The 12,594-nt window shown below is 32.3% G+C and overlaps 1 protein-coding gene and 1 long non-coding RNA gene across 3 annotated transcripts; both read right to left on the minus strand.

Annotated features, from left to right (window-relative positions):
• Nucleotides 1-2,299: 2,299 nt before the first annotated feature.
• LOC145583131 (uncharacterized) lies at nucleotides 2,300-7,107 on the minus strand. Of its 2 annotated transcripts, XR_014100064.1 has the most exons (4): nucleotides 6,939-7,107; nucleotides 6,127-6,173; nucleotides 5,695-5,886; nucleotides 2,300-2,353 (listed from the first exon to the last, which is right to left on the minus strand). It is a non-coding gene; the product is annotated as an uncharacterized LOC145583131 (long non-coding RNA). The 2 variants fall into 2 exon arrangements; XR_014100063.1 differs by lacking the exon at nucleotides 2,300-2,353 and having other exon boundaries at nucleotides 4,881-5,886.
• On the minus strand, nucleotides 7,102-10,753 carry LOC145583129 (uncharacterized). Its single transcript, XM_081640285.1, has 7 exons — nucleotides 10,725-10,753; nucleotides 10,081-10,151; nucleotides 9,506-9,586; nucleotides 9,294-9,364; nucleotides 8,821-8,889; nucleotides 8,674-8,722; nucleotides 7,102-7,178 (listed from the first exon to the last, which is right to left on the minus strand). The coding sequence occupies exons 2-7, from the start codon at nucleotides 10,119-10,121 to the stop codon at nucleotides 7,163-7,165; spliced, it is 327 nt and encodes a 108-aa protein (XP_081496411.1). The 5' UTR covers nucleotides 10,122-10,151; nucleotides 10,725-10,753; the 3' UTR covers nucleotides 7,102-7,162.
• Between the last annotated feature and the right edge of the window lie 1,841 nt (nucleotides 10,754-12,594).

Below are 12,594 nucleotides of genomic sequence, written 5' to 3' on the forward strand. Positions count from 1 at the left end.
TCACATTCCCTCTTTTGTTTCCTTTTCTCCAACTTCTCACTACTCCTTCAATCTCACTCCGACTGAAGCATTATCAATGATGCCCAAAATCCCTAAACCTCTGCAAAACCCCTTCAAAGTCCCAATAAACCTCAACCAATTTAAAATTCTACGAAGTAGTAGCAACCACAAAACACTAGCATCAAGCAAAATTGATCAATATCTGATTTTGAAATTGGAAATCAACCTTGCTCGCGAAACAAAGGGTTTTCCCCAATTTTGTAGTAGTAATTGTTTATTTATTCAATTGTTTTGAATATGTTTTCAATTTTTGATTTTGATGGAGCAAAGTATATAGTGGCGTTGAAAGTGATATTTAATGAGCAAATGAGAAGTATAGACTGCATCATCAATTAAGGAGAGATATGGAGATTCAAATGAGTTTACACCACCTGAATGTTCCGAGGTTTTATGGGTGGTTTCATGATGAAGAAAGGATTGTTTTGATCCTTAAAATGGAGAAATTCAGATGGAGGAGGGGTGTTGTCGTTGGGTGGTGGTGGGGTGGGGGTGGGGAAGGTGGCTGCCGGAGGATGGAGGGGGTGGGAAGGGACAGTTATCGGAAGTTCGGGTTGCCTCCCGTGGATTGGGGGTGGCTAGGCTTTTTTTTTTATTTTTTTGACCAATAACATAATAACATGTGTCACTTAAATTAGAATGAAAATTATTTACCCATTGTACAAGTAACCGTACACAAGGGGCCATTAGAAGAGAATCTCATACAAAGGTGGGATTATTAAATAATAATCAAAAGGTGGGATTATTATCAGAGAACCGGCCAAAAGTGAGATTATTAAAATCAATTTTTCTAATAAAAAAAATATATTATTAATGTCTAACCTAAATAAAATAGCTTCATGCAATCATGCATATATAAATATAAGTACTAAACACTAAAAATGAAAATGGATCAAAATAAGTATTAAATTTGTATTAAAATTTAATAATTAGTATATAAGCGGGTACCCGGAATCGGACCCGGTACCCGGCGGTTCCAATTCCAATTCCTAAAGTTTAGGACCCGGTTGAAGTGGTTCCAATTCCAATTCCGAATTTTAGGACCCGATACAAAACAATTCAGGGTTCGGTTCCTAAAAATTTGACCGGGTATCCGGTTTGCTAACCCCTAGGTATAATCATAAGATAAAAAAACTCTTAATTTTTAGAGTGGTTGACATTCAACAAGTAGATTTTACACCAGTTTTATATATAGGAAAATAGATTGCCAATAATTTTTTCATTCATTAACGTTATTTTATAAGAAGTATGAAAAGTCATAAACTGTAATTTAGAAAACAAAATCATTATAATAATAAGCTATAAAATTATATATTCATTCAACTGTCGTCGGCCCTTGTAGCTTAAAATTCCTGGCTCCCCTGAATTTAACATGCTTGCATGCACAATTCCATACAAACATAATCAATTTACCAAAACATGTCTCAAAAGCATAAGCACATGTATTAATTCAATGTATAACCAAACAATTTCCATTCAAGAGTTCCCTAAACATGAAACTAAGTTCTTTTCATTTTTTACCTAAATATAGAGTTGTACACAGTTTGGTCTAAACCGTGACTAAACCAGACCAAACCGTATTTTAGCGGTTTGGTTTGGTTTACGGTTTATAAAATTACGGTTTGGTTTCGAATTTTTTGTAAATACAGTTTACGGTTTGGTTTGGTTTTTCAAAAATTATAAACCAAACCAAACCATAAACCAATAAACCGTATTTTAATATTTATATAATTTTTAAATGAAAAAATTAATTATTATATATTATTAAAAAAAAATTAAAAACAAAAAAAAACATGAAAAAAAAAGACAATACAGTCTGTACTCAATACTTCAACAGGTCATATTTTTCTGCCAATTTGTTGTTGCATGTATTATGAATTTATGATTGTTATGTATTATTTTTATTATGTGTTAGCACTTGATTAGTTGATTGCTATTTTTATTGTAACTATGTAGTACAATTTAATCCCTTTGGGCTAATTATTTAAACTTTATTATGAATAAATAAAGTGTTATTTGACAATTTTTTTTATAAAAAAATGTCATCCCATCATAAACCACAAACCTTTGGTTTGGTTTAAGTGCTAATATGGTTTGGTTTGAAAAATTGACCAAACCATATTTTGCGGTTTGGTTTGGTTTGATTTGGAGTCAACCCGCACCAAACCAGACCATGTTCACCCCTACGGCTAAACATGATACTACTTACAACGAAATAGACAAGTACGTACCTCTTGTAAACAATTCTTTGTGCCACTTTTAATCACTTAAAAGTCTCATAGGGAATAATCACCTCCTAGAAAACAACCATAAATCATATTCTGTATATTAATTCCCAAACTAATTTCCAGCAATATAATTTAATTTAAAACTCTTTAAAAACATGTTTTTATGTTTAATTAATGATAGAAATTTACTAGGAACAAAAGCCCCAATTTAATTACTCATTAGAATCCTAAAATCTCAATTTCAATAAATTAAAACCCTAGGTTTTATAATTACAAAATCTGAAATTTATAACACAATTATAACTTTGAATTGTTAAAATATAGTTTTTCATACTAATTAAGTTAAGGAAATTTTGAAAATTACCACCTACAATTGTTGCTATTTTAGCAATTACAACCTACAACTTTTTTTTTTTTTTTTTTTTTTTACCACCTATTATTTTTTTAAAAAAGTTAAAAATTCTCACCTACTTGACTCTCAACTCAAATGTGACATCATGTAGGGCCCACTAACTACCTTTTCCCTCCCTTTTTTTCTTTCTCACTCGATTTCACATTCTTTTATATTGTATACCACTCAAAATTGGGGAAAAACTTCAATTCATGAAATAATTAACATGAATATGTAATTTAATTTGAAGTTTTCCCCAATTTTGAGAGGAGTACAATATAAGGGAATAAGAAATTAAGAGAGAAAGAAAGAAAATGAGGGAAATAAGGTGAGAAGGTAGTTAGTAGGCCTCACATGACATCACACTTCAGTTTAGAGCCAAGTATGTGGGAAATTTGATGTTTTAAAAGTAGTAGGTGGTAAAATTAAAAAAAAAAAAAAAAAAAAAAAAAAAAACTGTAGGTGGTATTTACTAAAAAAACAACAATTATAGGTGGTAATTGTCAAATTTTCCTTAAATTAATTTAAACAACAAAATCAAAACCCCAAACAATTAAATCAAGAATTAAGCAAGAAACGAAAAAAAAAAAAACAAAAGGAGAAAGGAGAGGAGAGCCACGGTGGCTGCAGGTGGTTTGTCGGCGGCTAAGGGGCGGCGCGCCAGAGTCCGGTAAGGAGAAAAGGAAAAGAAGGAAAGAAAAAGGAAAGAACCGTTACAAAAATTGAAAAAGGAAAGAAAGAAAAATAAAAGGAAAAAGAAAAGAAAATAAGAGGAAAAGAAATAAGGGATTAATAGGTTATTTATAGGAGAAGAAATTGTAGAGTAAGTAGGGTTCAATTGGGTCTCATGAAAATAATGACTCAGTTAAATAATAAAGTAGTTTGGACTTTGTTTTGATGGATATAAATTGTAGAATATGGGTACACAAGAATTCCTTTTTAATAAAATAATTTATCAACCGAAATTATAATTGAAACCTTTTAAAAATAAATTTCGGAAATATACAAATAAATATTATAAATAAATAAAATTTCATTTATAAAATTATTTAAAAATACGAGGGATTACTAGGGAGGAAACGACCATGGGTGGCTAGTCGGCCAGGCGAAAGCAAGTGGTCGGTGTTGTCGCTGATGAGGTGAGGTGGAGGCTAGGCATTGGTGAGACGTGGCAGGCGGCAAGGAAAGCAAGCTATGCTTGCTTGCCTCACGTATGAAATCCCATGGAAAACAAATAAAAGAAAAGGAAAAAAAAAAGAATAGGAAAGAAAGAAAGAAAAGAAAAGAAAAATAAGAAAAAGAAAAAAGAAAAGGGTAATTACTATCATAATTTGATTTTTGACTTCATGTGGCAAATTTTGAGGTTTGGGGAGGTATTTATACAGTAGAGAGTAGAGAATAGGTTTGGGCTTTTACAAATTAATGAGCTTTAATTATGAAATATTTGACCCACAAGGGTTCAAGGAATTGAGCCTATTTAAATGTAATAGGGTAAGTCTAATAGGAGTATGTAGGAATAATTTACATATAATTTATAAATGTTTGGCCCAAAATAAAATTTACTTTTATAAAATATGATAATTTAAATACTTATTTAGCCCTTAAAGATATACTTTATAATAAATTAAACAATTTATAAAATACATAAAATTATGGGGTATTACAGTCTACCCCCTTAAAAGAAGTTTTGTCCCCGAAACTTGGATAAGAAAACTTAAAAGAATATTTGAAATCACAAAAATTTTCCTTGATATTCTTCGTTGGTGTACTTTTTGTGACACATACTTTCTATTTATTTTACTCATTTCTACACAAACTTATGTGTAGAATAACAAACTTTCTAACAACATGCACAACCTAGTGTGTAAAATAATCGATCATTACCAAATTTACAGAAACAACAGTGTAATATACACCCTTAAACACAAACTTATACAAACTAGTGAATAAGTTATCCAATCAAAACAACAAAGTCAGTGCAAAACTGATTGAAAAAACACTTGAGTATTGAAATTAAGGGAAAAAGCGAGAAGTTCTACCGCACTCTACCCCTTAAAGAAAATGAGTTACGACCCTATAACTCATCTTGATTCAACTCAAACAATTTAAGGTATTCCTTTCTCATTAACTCTTTGGTTAGACCATACACTCCCATCTTGTTGGCATCCTTGGTCACGTACCCACCATATGAACAATTCTTTACTCAAGTCACAACTGAGCCATAATTATTCACAATATTCTCATGGAATAGTCAATACATCAATCCCACTTAAATCATTCTACAACAACCTTTTAAGAGACAAATGCTATGTACTCCTTGTGTCAAAATCCAGACAAATTTTTCTCAAATCAAGCAAAATATTTTACCCTATATTTGACTTCTTTTTTTTTTTTTGACTTTTACCACCAAAAAATCAAAAATTGCTTTTCACCACCAAAACTTCTAAAACTTTTACTTTACCACCAAATAAAAAATTAAAAAGTGTTTTTTACAACCTGTCATCAAAAACCTAACGGAATTATTTAAATTCTTCGATTTTCGTGCCAAACACATGGTCTTTAGGGTTTTGGGGAGTCATTTGGCCCTTAGGATCCAATTCAAGGTCAGAATTAACAAAAAATGAACGAAAATGACTCGTTTTGCGTGTTTAAAAATACCTCGACATGCATAAAATACACAAAACGAGACATAACCGATCATTTTTTGTCAATTCTGACCTCAAATTGGACTCATAGGGCCAAAATGCCCCCTAAACCTATGAAGAACATGTTTTGTGCACAAAAATCGACGAATTTTTTTCAAACCCATTAGATTTGATGGATTTCTTGATAGTAGGTGGTAAAAAACAATTTTTAGAATTTTTTTTGGTTGTAAAATAAAAGTTTTAGAAGTTTTACAATTTTTTATTATTATTATTTTTTTTTTTTTTTTTTTTTTTTGTGTGGTAAAAGTTAAAAAATCCTTTTAGAGAAAATGTGTTCCAACAAAAGACATGAGTATAAATATAGGTAGCCTACCATTCTATTAGAACTTCAATATCTTGAACGGTTTGTGTTCCTGTTGGATCATCATCGAGAACAACCAAAGGCCTATTGTTCACGCATAGCTTGATTATGTCACTGGTAAGATCCACAGGCCACCATCACATGTTCTTTACTGAGGACTGGGAGCTTTCCCTCAACTTTGACTCCAGTCAGAGACTCGTAAAACTAAAAACATATGAAAAAAGTCAGTGTTACAAGATTCCAATCAAACTTAATGTGAAAGTCCGTATAACTATTCACACTAATCAGTAAAAATAATTTGCAATGGCCTTGTATCAACTTCTTTCCAACAATCCAACAAAATATTCCTTAAGATTTAATATTACCATTGGTCCAATCAAATTTGACTTCATAACAAAAAGAGTTTTACATTATGATAGTGTCAAAGGAACACATCATACATACCTTGACAACAGCAGCATCATCAAGGGCACCCCAGCCAGCAGCAGAACCTGCCAGCCAGAACAACAAAGCATTGCTTGCATGTAAGGAAATGTAAAAGTTAATAGAAACTTTTACTAGCAAATTAATCAACTCTGACAAATTGGATGTTGCATGTTAACCCAGCTTTTTAGCTGTCACCTCCATAGAATAAGCAGAATTAATCAGGTAAATGTGCCTCAGACCCATTTCATTAAACACCAACAAAGTTACAATCCAAGTCTGTGCAACAGGAAAGCTGTACTTGGTTTCTAGATTCCTTATTATGCAAGAACTGAATTGGAATGCAGTACACAATGTTGTCATATACAACAACTACAATAACAACAACAACAAAGTCTTAGTCCAAAAGTGATTTAGGGTCAGCTAACTTGAATGATCATAAGGAACCGTCCGAAAAGGAAAAAAAGCATAGCAAAATTGTCGACTGAATAAAAATTGGAAAAATTTAGGGTCGGCTAACTTGAATGATCATAAGGAACCGTCCGAAAAGGAAAAAAAGCATAGCAAAATTGTCGACTGAATAAAAATTGGAAAAATTTAGGGTCGGCTAACTTGAATGATCATAAGGAACCGTCCGAAAAGGAAAAAAAAGCATAGCAAAATTGTCGACTGAATAAAAATTGGAAAAATTTAGGGTCGGCTAACTTGAATGATCATAAGGAACCGTCCGAAAAGGAAAAAAAAAGCATAGCAAAATTGTCAACTGAATAAAAATTGGAAAAAAAAAAAAAGTGTACAATGTTGTCATATAGAGAGAAATCCAGTATACATACCTGCTAAAAATAATTGGTGTGCTGTGACGGCTACATGAAGTGGAATTTTCCTAGATGAGCATTCATGAGAAACAATTCCCTGAAATGAATATTGATAGCCATATTATAATAAGCATACATTTGAAGGCATATATATTGGTTGTGTGTAAGTAACTTTAGCTGACCAGGTCTTTCACTTTGAGTGCAGAATAAGGAGTAAAATCATTGTCCACCATGTGTGGACCTCAGTTTTCTAACATCCTGCAAAGGAAAGCAGTAAGAATAATGATAACCATATTAACCGTGAACTGAAGGGTCTTTAGCAACATGATTATTTTGACGAATAAGGAATTCAGTTGTGCAACGAGAAAAGAATGAGGAGTGTAAGCCTCTAACAGATTTATACTCGTACATATGTATATCATCCATATCACTCATAATGGAATCAATTTTAAAATATACTATTATCTTTAAAACAGACTATATCCATAACTGAACCAAAATCATGGAATCGAATTTCAAGATCTAACTTTATTGCAAACCCACACCAGCTTCCTGAGCAAATCCCACATAATGTGATAATCACTATATGACATTAGTAATCTTATGACAAGATGAAGAGTGTGGTCTGTGGCTGAAACTTGAAGGCATACAATAAACGAAATTGAATCTTCTGTGGTAGGATGACCGGAAATAATATGTAATGTATTGCTCTCAATTGCAAAGAGCATCAGCAAACTTATTATCAATATTAAGGTGTCTTCTAAGAAAAGGCAAAAAGATTTTACTGTTTGATAAAATTGAAAATGAAGTAAAACCGACAACACCATCACTACAACCTTCCACATCCTGATGCATTCTGCAATAAACGCTTTGACGTAATCACATTAAGAAGTTCAGATTCAACTACCAACTTTCCTTATCAATCACACCAAGAAATGACACTTACAATAGCAACTGACTAGTATTCTATCAAACTTTTTAAAAAATAGAAAGATTAAAATAAGACTTAAATTGAGCAAAGAAAGAGTACATAGAGTACTTCCTTATGACCTCCAAAACCACTGAATCTAATCATAAATATTGTCACAAATCATGAAAGGGCCTTTTGGGATGGCCAAACCAAATTATGTGTCTCCTCATTCTCTTCTACTAAACTTGCCTTTTTTTTTTTATTTTTTTTTTTTTTTATAATACCATTTCAGTGTTTCAAAATTGGACAGTGCCTTATGACAATTCATGTTAGCGGAGCTCAAATCATTTTGAGACTAAGGCTTTGTTGTTTCATATTGTGTATAGGTCATCAAGAGAGGAAAATTAAGTAAAACGAACTGTAAAATTCAACATAAAGCTAGAATTTTTGCAATACATAACAACTATCAACCCATGATGGGCTCACAATATCTAGAATTTAAATAGATGCAGTAGCCAGTTACATTTTTCCTCCTTCCATTCAAAATAAATGTAGAGATAAAGTGTACATGAAATGGCACTACAGAGTCTAATGGTCCGTTACAGATAGAGAAATGAAAATAAACCAACCAAAATTATTCGTATGACCAAACTTTAAGTGAATAATGCATTCAACATTACTTTCTAATGAAAAGTAGAAAATATAAGCAAAAATCATGATGGATCACATTATATGAAAAGATGACATGATTTTATGCTGTCAGCCTGTCACCACCAGCAATTAGCAGAACAACACAATCAGATAAGTACAAATTCTCCAAAAAATGAAAAGTTCCAAAGCTACCTTCCAGCTCCACATCCTCCTTTAATGATGTATAGCTTCTCACTCAATGCTATGAACAAGACATGCAAGTACCAATCAGTTGAATCATTGTATAATTGAAGGATAAAATTGGAAAATATTATGAACAGATGGATTAGTACCCATTACCAGAAAGCACTGAAATACACTGCTCCAGAGCTTCATCTGTTCCAGATGCTATTAACTGATGAATATGTGCTGCAATTGTCAGTTATAGTAGTCACCAAATGATCTAACAGCACGGAAAAGTGCCATATATTCGTGACTATTAACTTATAGTTCAAGTCATCGGAAGAAACTAGCACCCATCTGACCAAATAAATGAGATCTTTGCAACTAATGCAAAAGTTCTTCAACACAAATAACACCATGGATGCTATATTGAAATTAATTCAGAAGTTTTACAATTAATTGTTCTTTATGCATGTATTTGGTCCTAATATAATATTGTGAAGACACCTTTTTCTTACATGCACAGTGATTGATTTGCAAAGAACCAAAGATCTTAATTATTCATGTTATAAGACTTCACGCAGCTAAAAAAATAGTTACGATTTTTAAATTCAGTAAATGGAGCGCCAAGCCGAAAGTTATTTACATACCGTAAGAGTTCCTGAGGATGCTCTTTTCACACCACCAGAAACAGGTGCATCCACCAGTTTTAAGTTCTTGCCTGCACTCATTTAACATAGGCATTAATTTGACAGGACACTGGTCACAAATTTGACGATGTACAGGAGTTCTAAGCAAGTGCAACATTCATGCTAGAGATAATTTAATAAAAAAAGGGATGTATAAACAATAATATACATACCTTGTAAACGTTGATCCAGTTGGTTCACATATGCTGGAGAAACTGTGGATGACAAAATAATAGTTGCTCCTGCTGAAAGAGCTGAAATGCACGAGACCATAACCAAAAATCAGAAAACATCATTTTAATACTGTCTCCATAAAACTCTTTCATGACAATTGTGTGTTGCTGGAGAGAAACATCCAGGTCATTGCACGTGTTAATATTATTTCTAATTTATTGTAGGCCAAAAAGTCTTGTCAAGCATATGGACTAAGGCGGCGGGGGCTTTCAAGGATTGCCCTATTGGGGAGATCCAGAGCAACTGGGTTGATCTGTAATTTACTATATCTGTTTTACAGGACAGCTCATCCTCCTTTGCTTGTACTCCTTTTTCTGAGCAGTTACACCATCCCCATGGAAAATAGTATAAAGAGATCCACAAGCCACTCAATGACAAAGAAGATTTTCTGATGTTTTTTCTGACAAAATTTACAAGGTCTTTCAAATCCAGCAAGTAAAAAATATTCTTAAGGGTTTGTATAAACCAACGTGGTAAAATTAATCCTCCAGGCAGACGAGCTGCTGGCACGTACCCTGGACTGCACCCAGATCTCCAATTCTGCTTGAGCTTCATTTGTTACCATTATTACAAGCACATCAGCACCTGAAGATAAACATTCAGACTGAATCAAGATGGCATAAAATATTCCATTTGACAGCTGCCCAAAACGAAGCTTTGTAACTCTGACTCTCAAATAACACTTGATATATAGAGAAACTTCCAATACTTAAACTTAATGTGGACAGCATGGAAAACATAGAAAAACTTGACATGCCTGGATCAGATGCTTCCATGAAAAAATGCCTTCTAAAATTTCAAGTAATACAGTTTTGCAATTAGGTAGTTAATCTACAAGTTATGGTCATCTTAATGAATTCTATACATGTTTTATAGTTTATAATATGACAAGTGTAGAAAAATGCAGAGACAAAATGAGGCAGGAGATGAACAAAGCCCTTTTGCAACCTCATTGGCTCCACCTGGGGTTATAGGGTAAAGCTCTTTGATTATAATGTGTGCGATTAAATTCAGGAAATAACAAAGTATCAAACCATCACAGATGCAAAATATTATCAGTAAAACCACAAAAACCAACAGTCTTACTCTGATTTCTTCCACACTACATGAAACTAGCATCCAAAGTCCCATCAGAGGGGGTGAAAAAAATTAATATACCTTCCGCTACTTCTAGAGGAGAGTTACCCACTAACCCTCCCGCTTCGACAAATCGAGAAAGTGTTGGTTTATACACCTGCCATGCATTTTATCATATCATATTACATTATGTTATTATTATATTATAATAACGGTAAAGTATATTTCTTGAATGCAACAAACAAAACAAATATAAGCAGACATAACCAAATTACTTAGGAGCATCATCAGATGAGTAGAAGATTTTGACAGCAACAATAACCAATAAATGTGTGGGTTCTATATTGCCGTCGTCAGCACAATTAGTGATGGCATCAATTAGCAACCATAGTCAAGCAAAATACAACATTTGTCGATATTTAAGAACTGGATAGTTTTTCTAGGGTGTAAAAACTTCATTCGCTAAATTAGCCAAATTATACTGAGATATAGATAATTAAACCCTGGTTTGTCCATTCACCATCAACATGTAAACTGGAATTACTTATTTGTCAACATGACTCAAAGTAGCTATTTAAAATAAAAAAAATTCTTTTCTGATGTACATGTCTCCAGGCGCTCTACACATTCTCCCAACTGTTTTGTTAGGAAGAAGCCTGACGTGGAGGCATGGAGCCTTCCAAGCAAACAGAACTAAGGCAACCCTAAAAGACAACCAATTATGTGGACTGATCACCAGCAAATGATGATGCAAATGCCAGGATTCTTATAGGCCAAATTCAACCTCAGTTTACTTTTGGAACCATAAAGAAGATTGTTCTCAACCTCCTAATAACAACATTCAAGTTCTATGTATCCAACTATAATAAAATAGATTAGAATCATAATTTTCAAATCCATTCAGGGAAAAGAAAAAGACAAAGAAGATAGATAGCTAAAGTCGATGATGTGTTAAAAGAAGCACAAGTTGAACAAAAGCTTTTCTACGAGGCAATAAGTTAGTAGAATTCACATTAAGTGTTGTTTTTGCTGCAGCTTCTCCAGATTATACTACATTCTGCCTAAAACACTTTCTATGTCATTTTAGAAAAGGTATGTGTGAGTATCCAGTGACATGATATGAGTTAGTAAGAACAAATTGGTATAGATAGATATTTAAACAAGAAGTTCCTAATAGAGATGGATACATTCTCCTGACATAGAGACAGGGGCGGAGCTAGGATTTTAAAGTTAGGGGGGCCGATAGTTGAATCAATATATTAATATATAGCTTATTAATACAGTAATTTTTTTTTTAAAATCACATTTCATGGTTTTTCATAGAAACAAAATAGGCAATAGTAGATTGTATGTTAAAGTTATTGGCAATTTCATTTTCTATGTATAAATCAGGTGTAAAATTCACTTGTTGACTATCAACCACTCGCTTTAAAAAATTAAGAGTTTTTTTTTTTTTTTTTATTTATGATTATACCTATCATATCTTATAGGGAAAATAAAACAAAAAAAATGGTGATCTATAGACAAATTATTACTGAATAATTAGACAAAAATTAATATTTTGTAGAATAAAGGTGGTAATTTATAAGAGAAAAAAAAAATACATGATAAAATACAAGTAGAAGATCGAAGAAATTAAAAAAAAAAAATTACTTATAGAAGAGTTGAAAAAGTTAGTAGAGAACTTGGGCGAAAAAAAAGAGAGGAAAGAATAAGATGAATGATCTAATATGGTTGAAGTTATGAGAAAGCTTATGAAATTTAATTTTAAAGAGTTAGAAGCAATTTTGGGTAATTTTTTTAATATTTTGCCAAAAAAAAATAAATACAAATTCTATGCTAATAAGATTTGAACCTCAAACCTTATGTATCAAGTCTAAGCACACTTACCAACCAAGCCAATAAAATTTCAGTAACAATTAAGGAAACTCATGACTATATATGCAAAAAT

The sequence above is a fragment of the Chenopodium album genome, chromosome 15, assembly GCF_948465745.1.
Source record: "Chenopodium album chromosome 15, dcCheAlbu1.1, whole genome shotgun sequence".
In the NCBI taxonomy this organism is placed as follows: Eukaryota; Viridiplantae; Streptophyta; class Magnoliopsida; order Caryophyllales; family Amaranthaceae; genus Chenopodium; species Chenopodium album.

Excerpts from the sequence above, each read along its gene's own strand:
- LOC145583129 (XM_081640285.1), bottom strand. The coding sequence starts at position 10,121 with ATGAAGCTCAAGCAGAATTGGAGATCTGGGTGCAGTCCAGG. Across the intron at positions 9,587-10,080 it reads AGATCTGGGTGCAGTCCAGG|CTCTTTCAGCAGGAGCAACT; the intron begins GTACGTGCCAGC and ends CGTGCATTTCAG. Across the intron at positions 9,365-9,505 it reads ACTGGATCAACGTTTACAAG|GCAAGAACTTAAAACTGGTG; the intron begins GTATGTATATTA and ends AAATGAGTGCAG.